General features: G+C 41.2%; 1 protein-coding gene and 2 pseudogenes across 1 annotated transcript; 2 read left to right on the top strand and 1 right to left on the bottom strand.

The window, feature by feature from the left end:
* Positions 1-5,772: 5,772 nt before the first annotated feature.
* LOC124523052 (NADH dehydrogenase [ubiquinone] 1 subunit C1, mitochondrial-like) lies at positions 5,773-6,002 on the top strand (annotated as a pseudogene).
* Positions 6,003-7,495: 1,493 nt separating this feature from the next.
* On the bottom strand, positions 7,496-8,343 carry LOC124522897 (olfactory receptor 7A5-like; annotated as a pseudogene).
* A 10,488-nt stretch (positions 8,344-18,831) lies between these two features.
* Positions 18,832-19,809, top strand: LOC124524800 (olfactory receptor 7A17-like). Its single transcript, XM_047097203.1, has one exon. It carries the CDS (start codon positions 18,877-18,879, stop codon positions 19,807-19,809), a length of 933 nt encoding a protein of 310 aa, XP_046953159.1. The 5' UTR covers positions 18,832-18,876.
* Positions 19,810-20,478: the final 669 nt, after the last annotated feature.

Raw genomic sequence — 20,478 nt, 5'->3', positions numbered from 1 at the left:
TACATCTATACGTGCATTAAAAAATAAACAAAATGGCAAGTAGTTCACGAAATAAATGCCAATTCTTTTTCTGAAAAAAAATGAGTAAAAAAAACCAGAAATAAAACCATTCCAACCCCACTATGCAAACACCAAGGACTCCCACAGACAACTTTCAATAGAGAAAGTGGGTGGCTAGCTAACCCAGAATACATTCAGACTCACAGGCTGTGAGCTGATTGTGAAGGGAGCTCATTAGCATACCCTGTTTCACATAGTCCACTTAAAATTTTTATTTTTTTAATGTTTATTTATTTATTTTGACAGAGAGCATGAGCGGGAGAGGGGCAGACAGAGAATGAGAGAATCCGCAGCAGGCCCCGTGCTGTCAGAGCAGAGCCCAAAGTCGGGCTCAATCTCATGACCCCTGATATGAATGGAGCTGAAATCAAGATTCGGACCCTCAACTGGCTGATTCAGCTGGGTGCCCCTAAAAAATTTCATTCGAATACTCAAGGAGAGAAGGTGCTGTGATATGTATGTTTCAAGTACTGCTCTTGCAAGGATGCACTTGCAAGCATTCCTTCATCCGGGTTTTTCTCATCAGTATGGAATTGTAGTGTAATATGTCCCATCTTAAAAATGAAAGACATGTCCTCACTTCAATGTACATCCCTCAACAGCCAGTACTAGACTTTTCTACTCTGGTTAATTGCAAAGATCCTGGGTCTCAGGTTCTATTTTTGTGCTTCCCATCCCCCCTCTAAACGAGTTTCCATTATTATCACTTAGTTGTTAACGTTGAACCTTGCATTTCTGACTTCAATATTTACTTCTATTTAGAGCATCATAAATACATTAATCAATCAATCAATCAATCAATCAACTTACTAATCAAGCCAGCAAACAACTACAGCAAACTCTCAGCTCTGGCTAGGCTAGATTGGCTCTCAGGTGACCTCAGGTAAATGTTCTTGACTTTCATTCTCTTGACCTTCTCTGGTAGTACTTACTGCGATGTAAAACTCATCTAGATGGGGTCTCTGGGAGGAAGGTCTCTACATGCAAATCAAAATACCCATCTCGTTGGTAGATGGTGGAGGATGAAGCCCTGTCCCAGACGCGACAGCCGGGATGGGTCAAACTTCAGTGTCCCATCCAGACTTAGGACTGCAAAAGAAACGACCATGTCTTGTCCAGCCCGAGGTTGTACACACTGTGGGGCTGCAACAGAGGAGGTATTTGCAGCCTCTTAATTCTGTTCATTAGGCACATTTCCCTCTTGTCTCTCCCACCTTTAGGCACGTGATTGCCCTACGGGACACCAGGGTGGACAGAAAGGAAATTTTCCCTGTTGAATTTCTGTTGCTAGGAGACCAGGTGATAAGGCAGCTGAAGTCCGTTTTCCTTACTCTTTTTCTATTACTTCTGTCTTTCAGAGATCTGAACTCCCAGCACGTTATACCAATCCTGAATGAATGTTTTCTCCTGTTTAAGACTGAGAAATCAGTTTTGACTAGGTCCCTTGGACTCTTCAAAGCATTGACTTGGGTTAAAGACATAGCCCCTAATATCTTTCGAAAGTAACTTTTCTCTTTTTCAACAAAGATGTGAGGTTTGCTCCTTTGATATAAAACCTGGGGCACCACACTCGTAGGCTTCATGATAGTTTTGCCAAAACAATTAGGGATTTCATATTTACATCACAAGTTTAGAGGCATTACTTAAAATGCCATTATAGTGGTGCCTGGGTGGTTCAGTCGGTTAAGCGGCCGACTTTGGCTCAGGTCATGATCTCCCAGTCCGTGAGTTCGAGCCCCACATCAGGCTCTGTGCTGACAGCTCGGAGCCTGGAGCCTGTTTCAGATTCTGTGTCTCCTTCTCTCTGACCCTCCCCACTTCGTGCTCTGTCTCTCTCTGTCTCAAAAATAAATAAATGTTAAAAAAATAAAATAAAATAAAATAAAATAAAATAAAATAAAATAAAATAAAATAAAATGCCATTATAAAATGTTTGTTAATTGTCAGAGATATATTTACATCTTTTTATGCACTATAACCTGAGTTCAGCAGCTCTAGGAATAGCCTGATTTTTATAAAAGTATATTCTGTAAGAAAGTACCAGTGTGAGCTCTGTTCCCCATGGAGAAATGGGGCTTGAAGAAGTTAGTGATCTTCTCAAAGTTATCATTGCGGAAATAGATGGGTGTTCATTGGATCCTGTCAAGATGTTCCCAGTTTTCGAACTCTGTGCCCGTGGTTCCCTCCCAGAGATGAGTCTTTCCCCCTGGGGGTATTTGACAATGTCTGAGGGATGCTGCTAAACACCTGTGGTGAGGAGGACAGCTCCCAACACAAATAATCATCCTGCCTCAAAGGCCAAATTGAAAATGTGAGAAAACCTTCTCTAGCCCAGCACTTCTCCAACTTCAAGGTGCATACGAATCACCTAGAATTCTAGTTTAAATGCAAATTATGACATTGCAGGTGCTGGTGGGCCAGGAGTTTGGTGTGTCTAACGACCCCCTGAATGATGTTGATACTGTAGGTCCTGGTCCGTGGACCACTCTTTGAGTAGCAAGGGTGTGGTCCTGGGATAGAGCAAGGTACAGGTGGTCGTAGGTCTTCTTCACAAAGTAAATTGTGTTTGCATAAATTTTGGAATGCCAAGCATATCCAGTCATTCTAGGGGCTGTGATAAATTCTGTGTTTGTTTCTTTTACATAAGGGCCTTTGAGTGACATGAAATAAAATACTGGTGATAAAAGGCTTTCCAGTAGGCAGAATAAGAGCCTTCTGATGTCATCCACATTCTAAACCCTAGAAACTTTCAGTGTGTTTATTTTTATAGTAAGGGGGGGGGAGATTAAAGTAGCAAGTGGAACAAGGCTGGTAATGAGCTGACCTTAAACTAAGGTTGGCCAAGATTGTGCAGGTGGCACTAATGTAATCACCATGGGCCTCCAAATGTAGGAGAGGAAGGCAGAGTAGTTGGATCAGAGAGAGATGTGAGGACACCGCATTGCTGGCTTTCAAGATGCAGAAAGGGCAATGAGCCAAAGGATGCTTGTTGTTCCTAGAAACCACAATAGGAAAGAAGACGGTCTCCCCTGGAGCATCCATGAAGGAACCAGGCCCTGCAGACATCTCGATTTTAGCCCATGGAGACTTTCTTCAGGCTTCTGACCTCTAAATAGTAATAGCATAAATGTGTTTCTTTTGAGCTTCTAGTGTGGTAATCTGTTAATCAGAAATAGCAATGTAATATAGAAATTCATCCAATAAAATGGTTTTGGAGGAAAAGGCATTTTAGTCTCTCAGTTAATTCATTTCTCTTCTCTTGGTAAGGGCACTCCATGTTGAAATCCAACCTCAACTGGAAGAAAAAAAATAAAGTCATTTTGGAGCTTCTGCTCCATTTCTTAAAAGGAATGGAAAAAGTGAACTCCCCATTGATAAAATATAAATGTGACTCTATCTATCTATCTATCTATCTATCTATTTTATATAAATACGCCTAACATAGGGATTGAACTCATGACCCAGAGATCAAGTGTCACATGCGTGCAGCTCTTGGTTGGCTAGGTCCATGGAGGGTGGGAATCTTGATCTCAGGTTTGTGGGTTTAAGCCCAATGTTGGGTGCAGAGATTACTTAAAAATAATATCTTTCCCCCAAAAAGTTTGCATGCTGTACCAACTGAGCCAACCAGGCACTCTGTGACTTTAGATGTAAACATAAGTTCTGGTTTTGAGGCCTTTATGCATTGATATAAAAAAAGTAATCTGGGGTGCTTCAGTACCTCAGTCGGTTAAGCAACTGGTTCTTGATTTTGGCTAATATCATGATCTCATGGTTGTGGGATCAGCCCCACATCGGGCTCTGGTCCGACAGTGTGAAGCCTGCTTGGGATTCTCTCTCCCTCTCTCTCTCCCCATTCCCCATCCACCTTCTCTTTCTCTCCCTCTCTCTGTGTCTCAAAGTAAATAAATAAACATTGAAAAGAAGAGCAAAAACGTCATTTATTACGAAAATTAAGTTCACCCATTATACTTTAAGTATTTGAGTCTAAATTGCTACACTTTTAAAACTCCATATTAATTCAAACATTCATTGGTTTGATTTCTATCCTCTCCAAATATCCTTTCAACATCAAAGTTGGGATTCTCGTGTCTGTGTCATACATACATCGATAAGAGCGTATTTGTATGAAATAATATACAAATGCGTGGATAGGCACGTACATACACTCCCTACTTATGAAAGACTTCTTGGACTCACCCAGTATTTCCAAACACTGTACTTATTCCTAAACACATCTGCCTGAATTAGACGTATTAACCCACATCACCATCAGAACTAAGGAAACAGAGGTTTCGGGTGGATCACAATGTTTACGATGATGTAACAAAGCTTTAAAGCTTTTGTGCACTTTCTTGAATTACGTTTAAATGGATTTAGGCAGTATGAACTCGGTTTTTGTATGATTCCTTTAATTTAGCATATTTTGCATTTTACTATTTTTTTAAATTAATTACTTAATTAATTAATTAATTTATTTATTGAGTGCAAGAGCAGGGGAAGGGCAGAGAGAGAGAGAAATAGAGAGGATCCGAAGCATGTTCCATGCTGTCAGTGTAGAGCTCAGTGTGGGGCTTGACCCCACAACTGTGAGATCGTGATGCAAGCCGAAATCAAGAGTCAGTCGCGTAACTGACTATGTGGCATTTTAAATATGTTTAGCTTATTGTGTGCCATGTACTTCAATGGATTATTTAAAAGAAAAAAATCCCTTATAACTGAAACATGAATTCAGCAGGCTATAAAGTCAATATACAAAAATTGGCTGCATTTCTGCACACTAATCACAAACTATCAGAAAGAAAAATGAAGAAAACAATCTCATTTACAACTGCATAAACAAGAATAAAATACCTGAGAACAAGGTTAATCAAGGCAGTGAAACACTTGTATACTGAAAACTATAAGACAATTGCTGAAAGAAATGAAGAAGTCACAAACAAATGAAAAAATAGGCCATGCTTATTGACTGGAAGAATGAATACTGTTGAAACGTCCATATACCCAAAGCAATCATTGGACTCAGAGCACTCCCTGTCAAAATTCCAATGGCACTTTTTTTTAATAGAAATAGAACAAGCACTTCTATGATATGTCTGGAACCACAAAAGAACCGAATAGCCAAGCAATCTTGAGAAAGAAGAGAAAAGCTGGAGATATCAAACTATGTTACAAAGCTATGGTAACCAACACGGCATGTTATTGGCATAAAAAACACACAGATCAATGCAACAGAATCGACAGCCCAGGAACAAATCCACTGTATATATGGTTAATTAGTTTATGACAAAGGAGGCAAACATATACTGTAAGGTAACAGTCTCTTCAGCAAATGGTGTTGGGTAAACTGGAGAGCCACACGCCAAAGAATAAAACTGGACCACTGTCTTACACCACAGGCAAAAATAACTCAAAGTGGATTAAAGACTTGAACATAAGACCTGAAGCCATAAAACTCCTGGGGAAAAAAACATTTTGATTTTGGCAATGATTTGGGGATCTGACATCAAAAACAAGGGGACAAAAGCAAGAATAAGCAGGGTCTACATCAAAGCAAATCTTCTGCATGGCAAGGAAACCATCAACAAAATGAAAAGGCAACCTCTCGAGTGGCAGAGAATATTTGCAAATCATACATCTCATAAGAGGTAAATATCCCAAAGTATATCAAAAACTCAACAGCAAAACAAAAAGGGATCCCAGCCCAGGAAGATGGCTTTGACTTCATTGTTGCACCCCTTCTCCAAGCTTCTGGGTCTGGCCAGACTCCCAACTGGTCTTCAGTGCCATCAAGGTCCTACATTCAGGAGCTGCCACGTGACAGACCTGACTGGAGGAAAGTTGGACTGACCTTGGGCACCTCCAGCTTCTTGTGGATCTATCTGATCAAACAGCGTAATGAAGATGTTTTAGAGTATAAAAGAAGAAATGGGTCGGAATAAACGATTGAAACACTAATACAATATACTCCATATAGTAATGGCACCAGCTCCTTTGGATTCAGCAGTGTGTTGAGTTGTAGACATGAGAGAAAAGGTTCTATGTGAATGTATGTCAAATCAGCTTTCATGAATGAAAAATAATGAAATGAAAAAATAAAAAGAAAAGCAAACAATATGATTCATACATGGGCAGAGGATCTGAATAAGCATTTTTCCACCAAAGACATACAGATGGCTAACAGATACATGAAAAATGTTTGCCATCACTAACCCCCAGGGAAATACAAATTAACACTGCAATGAGATATCTCTTCATGCCTATTAAAATGGTTACTTTCAAAAAGACAAAAACAACATGTGTTGGTGAGGATGTGGTGAAAAGGGAACCCTCGCGTACTGTTGGTGGGAATGTAAACTGGTTCCTTCACTGTGGGAATCTGTGTGGAGGTTCCTTGAAAAATTAAAAATTGAACTACCATATGATTGAGCAATGAAACTTCTGAGCATTTATCTGAAGAAAACAGAAACACAGATTCGAAAAGTTATACACACCTCCATTTCATTGCAGCATGATTTACAATAGCCAAGACATGGAAACAACCTAGATGTTCAAGTGGATGAATGAATAAATAAAGTGTTACTAATGTAACACTGTAGGTTAATGATACTGGAATTAAAACAAATTAAAATTAAATTAAAAAAGAAATTGTTATATATGTATGATATATGTCATATATACATGTGATATATATCATTTGAGAAGAAACATTTCTAAGACATCATTAAAGCTGTCCTAGGGGCGCCTAGGTGGCTTGGTCGGTTAAGCGTCCGACTTCGGCTCAGGTCATGATCTCACGGTCCGTGAGTTCGAGCCCTGCGTTGGGCTCTGTGCTGACAGCTCAGAGCCTGGAGCCTGTTTCAGATTCTGTGTCTCCCTCTCTCTCTGCCCCTCCCCCATTCATCCTTTGTCTCTCTCTGTCTCAAAAATAAATAAACGTTAAAAAAAATTAAAAAAAAATAAAGCTGTCTTATAAAAGATACAGAAATTTATTTTTTTAAGGTTTAGTTATATTTTTTTGAGAGAGAGAGAGAGCAGGCGAGGGGGAGATACAGAGAGAGAGTGGAACAGAGGATCCAAAGTGGTCTCTGTGCTGACAGCAGTGAGCCTGCTGTAGGGCTCAAACTCGTGAACCACGAGACCATGACTTGAGCTGAAATTGGACACTCAACTGACTGAGCCACCCAGGTGCCACAAAAAGATGTGGAAATTTTCAAATATGTCTGACCCAAGGCCAGAAAGAATTGTGGGAACACCTGAAAATGGACAAAGGGAAAAACTTGTGTATATATCGGACAGAGCAGAAAGCTTAGTAAACTGAGTTTTCTGAAATTGTATAGAGAAGCTGACTTCTAAGAAATGGAAATTTCAGGAAATACATAACAGCAAATTCTATTTCACGATGTTCAAAGAATCGTGGCTTTGAGCCGTGCAATCAAGGGCACTTCTTCACTCGCAGGACAATGGTCCCTTTTACACTTGCCATCCCGAAGGATCTCATCAGAGCCTCCTTTATGTCTTTGTTCCTCATGCTGTAGATGACGGGGTTCAGCATAGGCATGATCACTGAGGCTGTTGCACTTGAGCGTGAACTCTGGGTAGCAGCAGAGCTAAAGTATACTCCGAGGACCGCACCATAAAGTAAGGAGACAACCAAGAGGTGAGACGCACAGGTGGAAAATGCTTTATACTTATCCTGAGCTGATGGGATTCTATGTATGGAGGAAATAATCTTAGAATAAGAGTAAAGGATCCCAGCAAGGGGACCACCAGCCACCAACACGGTTAAAAAATACATCACTGTGTCATTAAGAAAGGTGTCAGAGCAGGCAAGTTGGATCATCTGATTAAATGACAGAAAAAGTGAGTGTGTGCAGAAGTACAGCTGCAGCACCATTAAACTTTGTGAAAAGGAATGCAGGACACTCATGATCCAGGACACCAGAGCCAGCAGCCCACAGAGCCGGGGGTTCATGATGCCCGTGTAGTGCAGAGGGGGTGACAGATGGCCAAAAATCGGCCATAGGCCATCACGGTCAGGATGTAGTTGTCCAGTCCCGTGAAGAGTAGGAAAAAATACATCTGGGTGATGAAGTCCTCATAGGTTATGACCTTGCTCTGGGTCTGGATGTTCCAGAGCATCTTCGGGACGGTGGTGGAGGTGAAGCAGATGTCACCAAAGGATAGGTTGGCCAGGAAGAAGTACATGGCCGTGTGGAGGCGGGAGTCAGAGCTGACGGCCAGGAGGATGAGCAGGTTGCCAAACACAGTGATCAGGTACATGGAGAGGAAAAGCCCAAATAGGAGGGGCTGCAGTTCTGGTTCCTCTGAAAATCCCCAAAGAAAAAAAAGGAAATTTGTGTATCATTGCTGAGTCCCATGTGGTGGAGTTGAATACTAGGAGAGAAAATAATAACATGAGTATTTTTCAAGCAAATGAGCTTTACTCGTGTACTACCATTTATTTATTTTTCATTTTTTAAAGTTTTGATTTAAATTCCAGTTAGTTAACATGCAGTGTAATATCAGTTTCAGGTGCACAGTATAGTGATTCAACATTTCCATAAAACAGCCGGTGCTCATCACAACAGGTGCACTCCTTAATCCCCATCACCTATTTTACCCATCCCCCCATAACCATCAGTGTGTTCTCTATAGTTAAGAGTGTGCTTCTTGATTTGTCTTATTTTTCTCCCTTTTCTTGTTCGTGTTGTTTCTTAAATTCCACATATGAGTGAAATTTTATGGTTTTTGTTTTTCTCTGACTTATTTTGCTGAGCATACTACTCTCTAGCTCCATCCACATCATTGCAAATGGCAAGATTTCATTCTTTTTGATGGCCGTGTGTGTGTGTGTGTGTGTGTGTGCGTGTGTGTAAACTCTTCTTCATCCGTTCACCAATCGTTTGACACTTGGGCTATTTCCCTAGGTTGGCTACTTGAGATAATATTGCTATAACATCCTTGTGCATGTATCCCTCTGAATTAGTATTTTTTTATCCTTTGGGCAAATACATAGTAGTGCAACCTACGGAATGGGAGAAGATATTAGCAGAAGACCTATCTGACAAAGAGTTAGTATCCAAAATCTGTAAAGAACTTATCAAACTCAACACCCCCCAAAATAATCCAGTTAATAAAGGGACAGAAACTTCAAGACACAGGGAGTCCTTCCTTCCCATGGTTCTTTGCATTTTATTAATTTTTTCCCAAGATATTCTGTGAATAGAGATATTCCCTTTCTTATTTCCATCTGTTGGTTGACATCCTGGCATTTAAGAGTCACATATTGAAGTATATGAACTCCGGTACAATTCATTGCCCTGAGGACAGCTCATACCCTACAACACACACATGCACACACACACACACACACACACACACACACACACACACTGAGTGCATTATGGCCTCCTGGCACTGAATGCTATCAGGCTTTTCCCACCCTTAACCACCATACTTTTGAAAGAAATGGTACAAGGCAAGCTGTCAACATCAGATTACCTTTATCCTAGAGAATGTGTAAATAGTACTTAAATTTTGTTTAGTATGCCTCCCATGGACATGTAAACATGGGAGCCCTTTTAATATGATCATCGTGTGTCCTGTATTTTCTTTAAAGTGCACTGATTTAAGGGACAGAGAGAGAGAGGAGGAGGGAGAGAGAGAATCGTCTGTGCTGGCAGCACAGAACCCGACACGGGGCTTGAACCCCCAAACAGGGAAATCATGACCTGAGTTGAAACCAAGCACTAAGTGCTTAACAGACTGAGCAACTCAGGTTCCCCTTGTGTCCTGTATTTAAAGAAACATAAAAAAGCAGTTCCAAAAACACAGACAGGAAAGAAATGGAACAGGGAAAAAAAAGATCTAATAAGCTCCAATTGTCCCTGAGAGACTGTGATGAAAGGAAAGCTTCCCTGGTTCTGGCAGCATTCCAGCCCCAGTTACATCCATTTGATGCCCAGAATAATTAAGATAGCTGGGAAAAAATGTACCTAAACAAGAAAGGAGGGGTATTTTTTATGATGTCAGGATCTTTTACTGATCGCATGTCTCTCTAGAAAATGTGCTAAGGGAATGAACCTGCAATTGACAACAGAAAATATACACAGAAGGGGATTTTTCAAGATGCAATAATAAAAGGTTTTTCTGAATGATTTTAAATGCAAAGGTTTTGGAATCAGAAAACCAGGCTTCGAAGGTCAGATCTATCCTATTAAGCTATTTGAACTTGGGAAAGACAATGAATCCATTCCAAATGTGGGTTCCAGGCTGGGGGTTGCTGGAGGGAAGGTGGGTGGGGGGATGGGCTAAATGGGTGATGGGTATTAAGGAGGGCACTTGTTGGGATGAACACTGGGTGTTATATGTAAGTGATGAATCCCTGGGTTCTACTCCTGCAACCAATACTACGCTGTATGTTAACTAACTTGAATTTCAATCAATCAATCAGTCAATAAAATTACTAGAAGTAATAAATTAATTCAGTAAAGTACAAGATACAAAATCAATACCCAGTAATAAGCAACATTCCTATACACTAACAGTGAAGTAGCTGAAAGAACAAAAAATGTTTTTAAACACCATTTACAGTTGCACCAAGAAGAATAAAATCTTTAGGAATAACCTCAACCAAAGAAGTGAAAGACCTATACTCCAAAAACCAGAAAACACTGATGAAGGAAATAGAAGATAAATAATTGGAAAGATATTCCATGCTCATGGACTGGAAGAATCAATATTGTGAAAACGTCTGTACTACCCAAAGCCATCTACAGATTCAATGCAATCGCTATTGAAATACCACCAGTAGTTTTCACAAAACTAGAACAAATAATGCTAAAATTGGTATGGAACTATAGAAGACCCTGCATAGCAAAAGCAATCCTGAGAAAGAAGACCAGACCTACCAAATTTCAAGATATACTACAAAGCTGTTGTAATTAAGACAGTATGGTATTGGTACAAAAGTAGACACATAGGTCAGTGAAACAGAATAGAGACTCCATGACCATGATTATATGGTCAATTAATCTATGACAAAAGAGGTGACAATATTGGGCAAAGACAGTCTTCTCAATGGTGCTGGGAAAACTGGACAGCTACATGTAGAACAATGAAACAGAACCACTTTCTTATGCCACACACAAAAACAAACTAAAAATGGATTAAAGACCTAAATGTGAGACCTGAAACCATAAAAATCCTAGAAAAGAACATAGGCAGTAATTTCTCCGACATCAGCTATAGCAACATTTTTCTAGATAGATCTCCCAAGGCTAGGGAAACAGAAGTAAACATAAACTATTGGCACTGCATCAAAATTAAAGGTTTTTACACAGCAAAGGAAACAATAAAACAAAAAAAAAAACCCTAGTAAATGGAAGAAGATAATTGCAAGTGACATATGTGATAAAGGGTTAATATCTAAAATACATAAAGAACTCATACAACTCAACACCAAAAAAACCCGCACAATCAAATTAAAAAATGGGCACAGGATCTGAATAGACATTTCTCTAAAGAAGACATCTAGATGACTACAGACACATAAAAGATGCTCTGTGTCACTCATCATCAGGGAAATGCAAATCAAAACCACAATCGGATACCACCTCACACCTGGCAGAATAGCTAAAATCAAATACACAAGAAAAAACAAATGTTGGTGAGGGTGTAGAGAAAAAGGAACCCTCATGCACTGTTGGTGGGAATGCAGCCACTGCGGATAACAGTATGGAGGTTCCTCAAAACTTAAAAATAGAACTATTCTATGATCCAATAATTCCACTACTGTTTCCAAAGAAAACAAAAACGCTACGTTGAAAAGATATATGCACCCCTATGTTTATTGCAGCATTACTTATTATAAACAAAATGTGGAAGCAACATAAGTGTCTATCAATAGACAGATGGATAAGGAAAATGGGGTACACACACATACACACACACATGTACACACACACATACACACAATAGAATATTTATCCAATATGTTAGTTGAAAATATCTTCTCCATTCCTGAGGCAGCCTTTTAGTTTTCCTGGTTGTTTATTTCACTGTGCCGAAGTTTCTCACATTGATAAAACCCCAACAGTTCATGTTTTTTTGGTTGTCATTGTTATTTCCCTTGCCTTCAGGCAACATGTCTAATAAGAAGTTGCTATGGCCAAGGTCAAAGACATATTTCGCTGTGTTCTCCTCTAGGTATTTTGGTTACTTCCTGTCTCACATTTAGGCCTTTCATCCATTTGGAATTTATTTTTGTGTATGGTGTAAGAGAGTGGTCCATTTTCATTCTGCATGTTGCTGACCAATTTCCAACGCTATTTGTTGAACAGACTGCGTTTTTTCCATTGGATATTCTTACCTCCTTTGTCAAAGATTTGACCATATCATTGTGGGTCCATTTCTGGGTTCTCTATTGTGTTTCATTGATCTGTGTGTCTGTTTTTGTGCCAGTACCATACTGTCTTGATGACTACAGCTTTGTAATATAGCTTGAATAACCAAACGTCTAATAAATGTCAACTTAAAAATACATAACTCCTACTTGACTTGTCAAAAGAATTATGAATCCAAGGATTGTTGTACCCATGATTTCATAGCAAAGGAACCTACCTTTGCTTGTTGAAGAAGGAATAGAAATTTTCTAGAGCTAGTAGGAGTTGTGTTGTCACCATAACTCAATGTTTTGGAGACCCAGGTTCCCGAGTCTTATATTTGGAAAAAATTTTCATTCCAGGCTGTGAAAAGTTTCAATGTTAGAGCTCTGGAAACCAGGAAAGTTCAAGGAGGAGTGATAAAAATTGGATACACCTGAATTGTTTTTTTTTTTAATTTTTAACATTTTACTTATTTTTGAGAGACAGAGACAGAACATGAGTCGGGGGAGGGACAGAGAGAGAGGGAGACTTAAAATTTGAAGCAGACTTCAGGCTCTGAGCTGTCGGCACAGAGCCCAATGAGGGGTTTGAACCCACCAACCATGAGATCATGACCTGAGCCAAAGCCGGACACTTAACTCCCTGAGCCACTCAGGCACCCTGGATACACCTGGATTCTAACCTGATCTCCTGGGAACAGAGAACCTATAGGAAAAAATTCCATTCTGTCCAGATAAGTTCCCATGGGGAGATGTGCTCAGAGGTTGGAGTAATAATGGCAAATGTGTCTAATGAGCAGTTATAGAGAACAGATACAGCAAACATAAGAGACTATAAATATCTCCTCTGCCGCAGACCCTGAACATGTTCTACCTGATGGTGTTTGCATTTGGGGTCCTAGCACTCCTTCCTGCTGTCTGGAAATAGAGCTTGCTCTCTATCATCAATCAACAGGGAGGAATTCTGACCTCCACTTGGAGACCTTCCTCTCAGAGACCCCAAGCAGGTGAGTCTCAGAGCTCAGCAAGTATTTCAGGAAAGGTTCAGGGAGAATGGATGAGGTCACCTGAGAGCCTAACCATCCTGTCCCAGATCTGAGAGATCGTTGTGTTTGTTGGTGTGGTGAACTCATTCATTCATAATCAATATATTTAAAATGTTTTTTTAAAAAAGGAATGTCTGTTGAAATTGCTAATGCAAGGATTATTGTTGACAACTAAGTGGTGGGAATCAAAGTCCAGTTGGGTGAGACTAACGAAGGAGTGGGAGGTACTGTCTTCCTGGAAACTCTGAACACTTCCAAGGAGTGTTGCAGTAAAAGGGAATAGGAAAATACGCTATTAGGTATGGAGGGGGGTGCAGTGCAGTGAGGGAATTTAAAAAATATTTTTAAGATGGGGTATTTTGGAGCATATTCTGTAACCGTTAGAAAGATCCAGACCAATGGAGGGAGCCACGATCTTGCAACCACAGTTCTGGACACATACATTTCACAGAATCTTCTCTCCATTAGATATTCACTTAAACAGTTTATTTAAAACACAACAGGAATATGCTACAGGGCTTTACTTGACAATTTTTTCATTACCTAGAGACAGAATACAGTTTTGGGGTGTTAGCCATTTACTTTCTTTGCAGCAAATTATCTGCAAAAATTCTTTGCCTGGTTTCCTAGGTTCGGAGCATTCTTATTCTTGTTTTTGTTGTCATTCTTGCTGAAGCATTTTCTTTCTTCTTTTTGATTGCATTCTTTCAAACGCATGATTTGACTCCTGAAACCAGTATCACACTAAGTTAACCAACTAGAATTTAAACAAAAATGTGAAACAAACAAAAAACACAATTGCAAAATTTTAAGCCAAGTTTGCTATTTGCTGTTTAGTTCTTGTATGTATGTACAGATTATTTGTTGAGAGTTTATAAATTGTGAGTGGCCAAACCTGTCAACTAGTCATATTTTGTCCCTCATCCATTGCTTTCTATGTGTCTTGTAGTAATAAACTGCCTTTTGTATGTATTGCCCCCTACCTCCCATCTGTGCTTCCTCACTGCTACCTTTTGTTTTGTGATTGGATCTATTTTCTAAACTAGCAATTGTCCTTTTGCCGTCCTGCGGAAACATGAATTCCTCTCTCATTCAACTTATATCTTTCTCACAAGGATGCATGATTCCACCTATGTTTATTATATAGGATGAAATTATAATTTTAGATACTGCTTTCTGCGCTATTTTAAAAATCAGTGATAATTATAAATGATATTTTCCTATTCTTTTTTATTAGCTTTTTTCCCCATTCCATTTTGATTTAGACACCTGTGTTAATGTCATGAACTTATTGTCATTTTCTATCTTTTATGGCAGAAGACAGTCTTTTTAAAATTGGATTTGATTAGCAAGGTTGTTTGGAATCCACTGTGTTTATTCTGCTTGTCCTCTCCCTGCTATTCTTTTTATTTTATAAATTCCATTTTCTAAAGATGTGTTTCTGCCTGAACGCACACCTTTATGAAATGGCAAAAAGGAACAATCAGGTGAGGTCCTGCTCATTTGCATCTGACATTAAATGAAGAAAGCAGAGGGGGTGATGTAAATGTGTGTGTGACATGACGTCCTCAGGGATATACAGACGGAAAAGGAAACAGGTTTTGGGGGCAGTATAGGATTTTATAGAGCATATTGTAGGGACGCCTACACACGTTGGATTAAACTCAGGAAGAGTGGAGCCGCCCAATGAGTTTGTCAAAAAAGAGATTAAAACCCAGAGCTCAGGAATTACAAAGGAATGTGAGAGAAGGGCCAGCTGCGTCTGTTCCTGGGCCATATGAGAACAAGTGTGGTCCAATACATAGGAATAAATAGGGAATAAAAGCCAAACAAGGGCCCGATGTGGACACTGTATGAAGCGAACGGATGTTCGCTGAAGTGACGCCAGCACCCGCCCTGGCTGCCCACTGTCTCTGCAACCTGGCTTCTAGAATAGGCTCCTTATTCCTATTGCTTTCCCCTCCTTAGCAGGAACTACCCTTCTTTTGAAACCATTCTTGCATGTACTGCCACGGATAAGAGAACTTTGACTTTACCCCGGAGCAAAACATGCCATTTACATGTGACCCAGCACGTTGCAGGGGCAAACACAGAAACACGTTTGTGCACACGCATGCGCCCACGCCTACGGCTCTACAGGGAGAACCACGAAATGGCTGGGTTTGCAGCCTGACCACGTCTGATGCGCTCTGATATTTTCTACTGTGCCTTATTTTTCCTACTCTAGTTTATTCTTGCAGACCACGCTTGACCCCACAAATGCTCCCATTCTAAGAACATGGACAACATTCTTCTCTTCGTCCTCTGTTCCTGTGCTAGTAGCTCCCTGATTCTGTTCTCTCTCTCTCATCACTGGCAACTTCTGTGAGCACAGAGCCTCTCATTCCTTCATGCAATATGTATTTATTCCTGGTGATCCCAACTAAACTATGTCTGGGGGTAAAGGGTAGGGGTATGCATAATAGCCCCAGGGCGCCCACAGTCCAGCAGGGAAACCAATGGCATTAAATAAAAGTTACACATTGATAACCCGGACATCTAAATTATCACAAGAGAAAGTCTTTTTCTTCTGTGAGACTATTAAATAGGCTATTTAATATTCTGTGAGACTATTAAAAGGAACTACATCCATGAAGATTCGTGAGGGAGAGGACTCCTTGCTTCTGAAAGAGGAGATGGGATTTTCAGGATAGAGAAGAGGTGAAAAACTCCAAACGGACCAGGGGGGTGACTCCAAGCAGAGGGAAGCAGGGGTGTAGAGGCTCCGAGACCTGAGCTGGGCCTTCCGGGGAAGCTACAACTCAGGCTCGGTGTGTGTGAGATCGAAGGGGTGAGGCGGCGTGAGTGTGAATGAAGGCAGTGGGTCGGTCAGGGGAGGCAAGCCAAGTGTTGGAAGGTATGGAATTGGGGGTTCATTCTCCAGGGGGGGGTCACTGGGAAGGGGTTAAGGTGGACAGTCATGTAATTGCAATATTAGAAAGACTTCTTGGGTAATTGTGACTATTGGCTAGAGAGGTGCCAGCCCGTGATAGGTGGAGACAGGACAAGGAACTGAAATAAGGCGGTGGATTTGGGACCCCAGAGGTGGGGAAGCGATGGGGACTTTGAGAGAAGAAAAAAAATCAGCCAAATCTCCTCACCAGTGAGAAGCACTCATTGTCAACACAGGGAGCTGTGCTAAGCTCTATATGGCGTATTCACTAAATCTGCCAACTACCTGAGCGGGATAGATACCTCTAGCCCTACCATTTGGGGAAGGATATTAGCATTTACAATAGTTTGGTTGGGAAGGTGGGGGAAAAGAAGGGAGGGAAACAAACCAGAAGAGACTCATAACGATAGAGAACAAATTGAGGGTTGATGGAGGCAGGTGGATGGGGATGGGCTAGATGGGAGCCCATGAGCACTGGGTGGGGTAAGTGATGAATCACTGAATTCTGCTCCTGAGACCAATATTACACTCTGTGTTACCTGACGAGAATTTACAGGGGGGAGAAAAAGAATAGTTTGGTTGGTTCTCCAAGTCCAAATAGCAAACGTGTGGAGATCCCCAATTCAAAACCGGTTTCTGATTGTAAAAGTTTAGCATTTTATATCATTTAGAAAAGTTGTTCTTTAGCAAATAATTTTGCTAAAACCCCCCACTTTTCTTGTACCCGGTGTATTTCCTTTTGTGAATTGTGGGTGTCTTCCCTTGTTATTCTGGTGGGATGTCTTGATAACATGAAGACATTCCTACTTTTTCTTTTGGATAAATTGCTTTTTGCCGCTTTATTATTCTGGGCATCAAGGAGATGTACCTGGGGTTGGGGTGTCGCCAGAACCAGGGACACTTTCTTGTCATCCTCACCAGGGGCCACCTGATCTCATTAGATCATTCTCCCCACTTGTCTTGTTCTCAGTTTTTGAATTTGATTTTTGTTTCTGTAAATACTGGACACAAAATGATCACCTTAAAATCGAGACCCATGTCTACATGCTCACGGGAGACTTAACTACTAGAATTTGGATGTTTTTGCAACTTATAGGAAAGACAATCTGATATTGCACAGCTTGCCTTGTATCATTGTTTGCCTAATTATTGCGACTGGAGGTGAGAATAGTCTGGTTGTGACATGGTCCAAGGAGGCTATAGAGCATGTGTGTGTGTGTGTGTGTGTGTGTGTGTGTGTGTGTGTGTGATGAGCAGGTCTCAAGACAGAGGTCCTGGAACCCATACCTCCAATACGTGACCCTTAAAATACAGGTGCCAGGTTAGTACCGACAATGAATATAAGAAGGGTGCCTGTTTCTATTCAAAGATTCCTTGGAAATGAAATTAATAAAGTGCAAGGAACACCATGTGAAGGAGGGGTTCCTTGTGCCAGGAAGTCTCATCAGTGTCCGGGAGGCCACCTCGTTCCTCAACGTTCCCTGCCACCACCTCTCATCAGTCTTCCTCTCGCTCCTCCCCCTGGACACACTGGCTTTCTTTTGAGCCTGGGTCTTTAACACAATATGCAAACAACAAAAGGCAGGATGGTGAAGGGGAGTGGGAGACACGGGCTTCCGGTTAAGGAATTCCTTCCATGTTCAGGAAGGGGAGACTCAGAGGAGGTAAAGGCCCAGCGGAGGGAATACTGTCAGTGATGCTGTCACAGGCTGTGTGGTGACAGATGGCAACTCCATGCCTGGTGAGCAGGGCGTGATGTTGACACTTGTTGAATCACTGTGTGGTGCCCCCCAAACTAACGTGACCTGGTGTGTCGACCACCCTCATGCTTTAAAAACTTAATTTAGAAAACCCCACGTCTTTCCTCAGAGCCGTCACACTCATAGTTCCGTCTGATGGGCACGCTGTTCCCCAGAGGACCTTGTGTTTCCTGTCCCCTCGAGGGCTCTGTTTACATGTGTGCCGGTGTGCCCGAGCAACCAGGAAGAGCCATCCCTCCATCCACGCTTCCCTTTACACAGGCTTTGTTTTTCTTCACGGCACCTGTCACCTCCTGATATTTTATCTGGTCTTTATTTGCTTATCCCCTTTCTCCATCACTGAACCCTCCAGGCTTTTGTTTCTAGACACTTATACACTTTGCGTGAAGGTTAGTCAGTGCTCAAGGTTATTCCTCAAACACGTGACAGATTTCAGAATTTCTCATTAAAAATATATAATAGATGAGTAGATGGGGAAAAAGCTAACTGGAGGATGTGAAGTCTTAGTTAGAGCTGGCAGGGGGAGGGGAGGAGATTTTTCCCTGAGAGGGGAAAAATTCTGTAAAAAACCTATGGAAATTGATCTTTTGAATACAATATAAAATTGTAGAATTTCAATGATATTTCAATGTTCATTTTGAGAAAATTACTCATGTTATTTCTTTGTTCCCCGGTAGTCATCTCCAGCATATGGAAACAGGAAATGATACACAAATTTCAGAATTTTTTCTTCTGGGATTTTCAGAGGAACCAGCATTACAGCCCCTCATATTTGGACTTTTCGTCTCCATGTACCTAATTGCTGTGTTTGGGAACCTGCTCATCATCCTGGCCGTCAGCTCTGACTCCCACCTCCACACGCCCATGTACTTCTTCCTGGCCAACCTGTCCTTTTCAGACATCTGCTTCATCTCTACCACCATCCCAAAGATGCTCTGGAACCTCCAGACCCAGACCAAAGTCATAACCTATGCAGGCTGCATCACACAGATTTATTTTTTCATACACTTTGCAGGATTAGAAGTCTTTCTCTTGACCGTGATGGCCTATGACCGCTTCGTGGCCATCTGTCACCCCCTACACTACACGGTCATCATGAACCCCCGGTTCTGTGGGCTGCTGGTTCTGGTGTCCTGGATCATGTGTGTCCTGAATTCCTTGCTACAAAGTTTAATGATGTTGTGGCTGTCCTTCTGTACACATTTGCATGTCCCCCACTTTTTTTGTGAACTCAATGAGATGCTCCAGCTTGCCTGTTCTGACACCTTTCTTAATGACATGATGATGTATTTTGCAGCTGTGCTGTTGGGTGGTGCTCCCCTGGCTGGGATCCTTTACTCTTACTCTAAGATAGTTTCCTCCATACGTAGGATCTCATCAGCTCAGGGCAAGTATAAAGCATTTTCCACCTGTGCGTCTCATCTCTCGGTTGTCTCCTTATTTTTTTGTACGAGTCTAGGAGTGTACCTCAGCTCTGCTGCTACCCAGAGCTCACTCTCAAGTGCCGCAGCCTCGGTGATGTACACGGTGGTCACACCCATGCTGAACCCCTTCATCTACAGCCTGAGGAACAGAGACATAAAGAGGGCTCTGAAGAGAATCATTGGGGTTCCAGCAATGTAAGGGCCAATAGTCCTGGGGCTGGAGACATACCCATGATTGCAAGGCTCAGAGCCTCAGAGCTATTCCTTGATCAGACTGTGGAAGTAGAATCTGTTCCTTCTATTTATTTCCTGGCATTTCCATTTGTTTGAATCCAACTTCTCCATATATTTAAGAAACTCCCTTTATCAAGCTTCTGCTCTGTCTGATACAGTTTCACCTTTGTTCATTTTCATGTGTTTCCAATGTTTTCCCCAACCTTAGATCACAAATGCCTGGAAATTTCTGTATCTTACGATGGGCAAGTTGGTCTCCTTGAAAATAATTTCATTGCAAATGATTTATACCATGCCATATAAATTTTCCCTATTTTCCCCAAAGAATAATCACAAGGTGGGTTATTCATGTGGAAAAACAGTACACTTGACCCCTAGGCCCTCGACATAATTTTATTGTAGATGGAAATACAAAACCACTGCGTTCACCTGGAGTCTGTCAATCTCTTTTAAGTCCCTTCCTTAAGAACTCTTTGATGATGTGGACTCTAGCAGGGGTCCATTTAAGCCTCAGGCTATTGACACCAATGCTTAGGTAGGAAACCCCAGGCATTTGCTTATGCCCTTGTGCTTGTGGACATTCCCCCAAGTGTTTCCCTGACCAGAACCTATGCTGTGACTGCCCTGGCCTTTG

The sequence above is a fragment of the Lynx rufus genome, unplaced genomic scaffold (assembly GCF_022079265.1).
Source record: "Lynx rufus isolate CCGP_SWC_20201006 ecotype Redwood Valley unplaced genomic scaffold, mLynRuf1.p SCAF_4, whole genome shotgun sequence".
In the NCBI taxonomy this organism is placed as follows: domain Eukaryota; kingdom Metazoa; phylum Chordata; class Mammalia; order Carnivora; family Felidae; genus Lynx; species Lynx rufus.
The sequence above is the reverse complement of the archived record's forward strand: the minus strand, read 5'-3'. Positions and strand labels throughout refer to the sequence as shown.

Coding starts and splice junctions, on each gene's coding strand:
- LOC124524800 (XM_047097203.1), top strand. CDS start 18,877: ATGGAAACAGGAAATGATACACAAATTTCAGAATTTTTTCTTCTGGGA.